Source organism: Citrus sinensis, chromosome 6 (assembly GCF_022201045.2).
Source record: "Citrus sinensis cultivar Valencia sweet orange chromosome 6, DVS_A1.0, whole genome shotgun sequence".
In the NCBI taxonomy this organism is placed as follows: domain Eukaryota; kingdom Viridiplantae; phylum Streptophyta; class Magnoliopsida; order Sapindales; family Rutaceae; genus Citrus; species Citrus sinensis.
Genome location: NC_068561.1, coordinates 6,268,897 through 6,273,853, shown reverse-complemented (window position 1 = coordinate 6,273,853; position 4,957 = coordinate 6,268,897). Strand labels below are relative to the sequence as shown.

At 32.1% G+C, this 4,957-nt stretch overlaps 1 protein-coding gene across 1 annotated transcript; it reads left to right on the top strand.

Annotated features, from left to right (window-relative positions):
• Nucleotides 1-1,313: 1,313 nt before the first annotated feature.
• LOC102609723 (UDP-glycosyltransferase 73C11-like) lies at nt 1,314-3,370 on the top strand. The gene has a single exon (XM_006491761.4). The coding sequence runs from the start codon at nt 1,625-1,627 to the stop codon at nt 3,116-3,118; it is 1,494 nt and encodes a 497-aa protein (XP_006491824.1). The 5' UTR covers nt 1,314-1,624; the 3' UTR covers nt 3,119-3,370.
• The last annotated feature ends 1,587 nt before the right edge of the window (nt 3,371-4,957 follow it).

Sequence of the window (4,957 nt, the reverse complement as noted above, 5' to 3'; positions counted from 1 at the left end):
CCAAGTATTGTGTTAGTTTATGGACTACGTAATCTTTTTCATATAGAGTATACTTGTAAATAAATAAGATGCTTTCATCATCATGATGTTAAAACATGCTCCTCGGGGCAAAATGTCATTTCGTAACAAGCTGACCACTTCTTAACATATTGTCACCGGCCGGATGATGACTTTCAAAACAAATCTCCTTTAGCCACTAGGCGACCCCCTTCTCTCGAATTCGAGAAGGTTTCGATTTCATCCAACTTTCGCGCGTGAAAGTTTCAGGATATAAGCATATTTCGCAAATCACAACACGTAAAAGTCATAAATGAGAATCTTTAATAAATCACTTCTAAGTTCTTAGTTTGGTGTTAAAAATTAAGATTCCATTAATTTTTTTCTTTCGATGTAACGTAGTATTTAATATTCATAAATTAAATTGTATATAATAAAAAACTATCATTCAGCAAGTGGTATTCCTTTTTTCATTAATCGTAATGAATAAGTTTGACATTAACCGTATCATCGTCTATCCGTTTAGATACTTTTCTGCAACTGGGGAGGGCGCAATTAATATATATTGTTAAAATGGTCAACCATGAACATTCAATATACATGAACCAAAAACCATCAGCATTCAATATACATGAACCAAACATGTCATATTCAATTACTCCAAACATGTCATGTTCAATTGCTTGGGACTTGAATCAGCTTCCAATTAGCCATAGCCTTCTAATTAAATAGCAAGTTACTGAGATTTAAAATGTTTTTCATCAGCTAATAATTTTTTTAAATAAAAAATATTTTTATTATTAGTAACAAAATTATATCTAATAATTTCCATAACAAATAATATATTACAAGAATATTATTAGTAGCAACAACAAAAAAAGTTAAGGAATTTTAAAATACATCAAAGGTAACCAACTAATACATGTATGACATGTGTAATTAAATTTAATATAACCACCACTTATATGGTAATTTTTCAAAATAAATATATACATGTCAAAGCATGATTTATTTATTGTGTGGTAGATATGATATCTCTTATGTATTTTACAATTTCACAAAAAAGTGACACATAAACAATACTTTTGTTTCACACCTTTGTCAAATCTTAAACAAAAGAAGCAGTCGACAAATTAAGCTCCCAAGAGTGAGTTTCTTCAAGAATAATGCTATAAAAAGAAACGCCAATGGGCTCGTAACCCATTGGCACAACCCATCGAGTGCATGTGTTTGAGTCCCAGCAATGTCTGGGATTCAATTTCTCTCCTAGTGAAAATTGGGTGGGGATAAAATTAATTCGAGATATAATAGATATCCTTATGGTATTACGTGAGGATAGAAATTCTCTCCCAATGAAATTGGGTTGGAGTAAAATTGTCTCCCTTTAAAAGAAATAAATATGAGGATCTTGTCTCCAAACATATTAGGAAATAAAAATTGTGCCTGATTTTCTTAATAACATTGATAAAGCATTAACTATCTTGAATACCTAATTCAGCCAGACTAGTGTTCTAAGTAAGCCATGAATTTAAGATATGTTAATAAGATACCAACTGTGACTGCAAGATATATTTCGAAGTTGAAGTTTCTCACAATAGAAGCAGCAAAACCCAGCAACTGACTTGACATGGCTTCACCTTTACCTGCCCATCAACTTCATTTTGTTTTGATACCCTTAATGTCTCCGGGTCACCTTATTCCAATGATAGACATGGCTAGACTTTTGGCAGAACATGGCATCAAAGTCACCATTGTCACTACACCTCTCAACACCACGAGATTTAATATCACAATTAAGCGTGCTGTTGAATCAGGTCTCTCAATTCAGCTTCTCCAACTTGAATTCCCATCTGTTGAGTCTGGTTTGCCTCAAGGATGTGAAAACATGGACAAACTTCCTTCACGTGATCTCATCAAGAACTTTTTTCATGCTGCTAGCATGCTAAAACAGCCATTTGAGCAACTCTTTGACAAGCTACATCCCCGTCCGAGCTGCATAATCTCCGGTAAGAATCTTCCCTGGACAGTTAATTCTGCTATAAACTTTAAGATCCCGACGATTTTGTTCGATGGAATGGGTTGTTTTGCTTGCTGTTGTACACACAAGCTCGAGATTTCTAAAGTTTCCAAGTTTGAGTCGTTTGTGGTGCCTGGCTTGCCTCATCGGATTGAATTAATTAAAGCACAGTTACCAGAAGCTCTCAATCCTGCAGGCTCACATGTACAGGACTTGACCCAAGTCCGTCATAATATCAGGGCAGCAGAGCAATCAGCAGATGGAATTGTGGTTAATACTTTCGAAGAATTGGAAGCAGAATATGTCAAAGAATATAAAAGGGTCAAAGGTGATAAGGTTTGGTGTATTGGCCCGGTTTCGGCTTGCAATAAGTTGAACATAGATAAAGCTGAGAGATGCAGAGGTGAAAATGGATCAACGGTAGATGATTATGAACAGTGCTTGAAATGGCTTGACTCATGGGAACCTGGGTCTGTGATTTATGCTTGTCTTGGGAGTATCTGTGGCCTTGCTACTTGGCAACTTTTAGAACTTGGGTTAGGCTTAGAAGCATCAAGTCAGCCGTTCATTTGGGTAATAAGAGGAGGTGAAAGATCACAAGGTTTAGAGAAGTGGATCCAAGAAGAAGGATTTGAGGAAAGGACAACAGGGAGAGGATTTATAATTCGGGGATGGGCACCTCAAGTGTTGCTATTATCTCATCGAGCAATTGGAGGGTTCTTGACACATTGCGGTTGGAATTCAACACTAGAAGGAGTGAGTGCGGGAGTGCCGTTAGTAACATGCCCTTTGTTTGCCGAGCAATTTTATAATGAGAAGTTAGCTGTGCAAGTATTAGGGATTGGAGTGAGTGTTGGAATTGAGGCTGCAGTGACATGGGGTTTGGAAGACAAGTCTGGTTTAGTGATTAAGAGGGAGAAAGTGAAAGAAGCTATTGAAAAACTGATGGATCGAGGCAAACAAGGAGAGAAGAGGAGAAAGAGAGCAAGGCAGCTTGGGGAGATAGCAAATCGTGCTATTGGAGTAGGTGGATCTTCTCATCGCAACATAGAAATGCTCATTGAATTTGTCATCCAACAAACAAGAGGGCAGGAATTCATTTGATTAATTCATGAACAATCAGTTTCATTCATACAACAAGGCGGTTTGATCGATCTACTTAATTTGTCAGCTTATGAGTGATGTCCTATCAATTTGATGATAATTAAAAAATCTGTGGGTATTTGTTTATATATTTAGTTCTTCCATCAATGAATGGAATATATTCCAAGAAGAGATGGCCATATTGGGCTGAATTTATTTACTTATTGTATTCAGCAAACTTTGAACAGATGACAAGATAATATTGCTTTAGAAGTTGATGGTGATTGCTATATTGGGCTAATGTTTCAAGCCCGCCACCCGGCCCACTATTGTTTTTCGAGACAAGCTATTTGTTGAATTAATCTGTTAAAATGGAATATATTATAAAAAGAGGACTTGAACTTCTAAGATTTCATATATTAAAGAGAGACAATCAAATGATCAAATCACACTTCTTTTTCAATAATCTTTTGTTAAATCTATTATAATATTATAAATAAATTACTTGGAATATTAAAATAATTTTTTATATTTCATTATTTACAGTTCTATAATCTAAACTAAATTCAAATAATTGTACCAAAATTTAGGTTGTATTTGGTATTTTTTTTCAATTGGTGTTTTCTAAACTTGGTTTGCAGAAGAAAGATGATGCTTTTGATGGGTTGTTTCGATATTTGAAGATACATTTGGTAGCTTATTTCTAAATTATAATTTATGAAAAAAAAACCAATGAAAATAAATTTAGTATTTTGTCCAAAAAATTTCTTTTTGAATAATGTTTAGGTAATTTTTTAAATTTATTTTTTTATTTATTTGAATTAATTTTTAAATAGTTTAGAAATTATCATGTTTAAATTGATAATGATAAATGTAATTATTTTTCTAATAGTCTAATCTTAAATGAACTAAAAATGGTTCATTTATTTTATCATAATTTATACATTTTAAATTTTATTTGACTATTTTAAATTTTACTTTTTAAAAATGAGATAAAAATAATTTAAGAATATCTATAAAATTGCAAAAATGTTGGAGCAAAAATAATCTTATCTGACAAGAACCCATAAATTTATTAATAAATAGTAAAATATTGTATTGATATTATAAAAAAAGGAAGAAATAAAGGGTTAAAAGCTTAATAAAGAAAAAAAATATATTTCAGTTGATACATTTACTGTTAAAAAATAGACCTAAAAAATAAATTTTATAGTTTTCATTCTAGGAAAATGAAAAACTACAAAACAAAAACTATACTAAAGGCACCTTATATTTTCCTAATAACTCTTTTTTGATTTTTCAAATTTAATATTTTAAGGCATAAAAGACACTAGTTATTTTAGCTCATTTTTTGTCAAGCCTCAGATGAACTAAAATATTTAAGGAAGTAGCTTTCAGGCTATCTTGAGGGTGAACTTTGATAACTGGTGGGAAAGTTAAGCTTTGAAGAATAGAGCCACGAAAGAGGATGCTTGATTTATGAGGGACCTTGCAAACGATGAACCTTGAATTCAGGAATGGCAAAATTATTCATCAACCCACAAAGCAGTCCAAATTCGTCTGTAAAAACTTATCTGCTGTGAATAATTTTATGGGTTGTGAGTGAATTTAGTATTTTAACTGAAATTTGTTGTAGGATGCGAATAGATTTGGTATTGAGAAAAAATCTATTGGATACTCACACCTACATTCTTTATTTTAATTATTTATATTTTTAATTTTAATAATAAAACTTACATTAAAAAATTCAATCATAAATATATGTCCGTTAAAGTTCTTAATTTCTAAACCTAACTTATCTCAGCACAGCATATACACACACAAAATAAGTTTTTAATAACTAGAAGTTTTATAATTTTT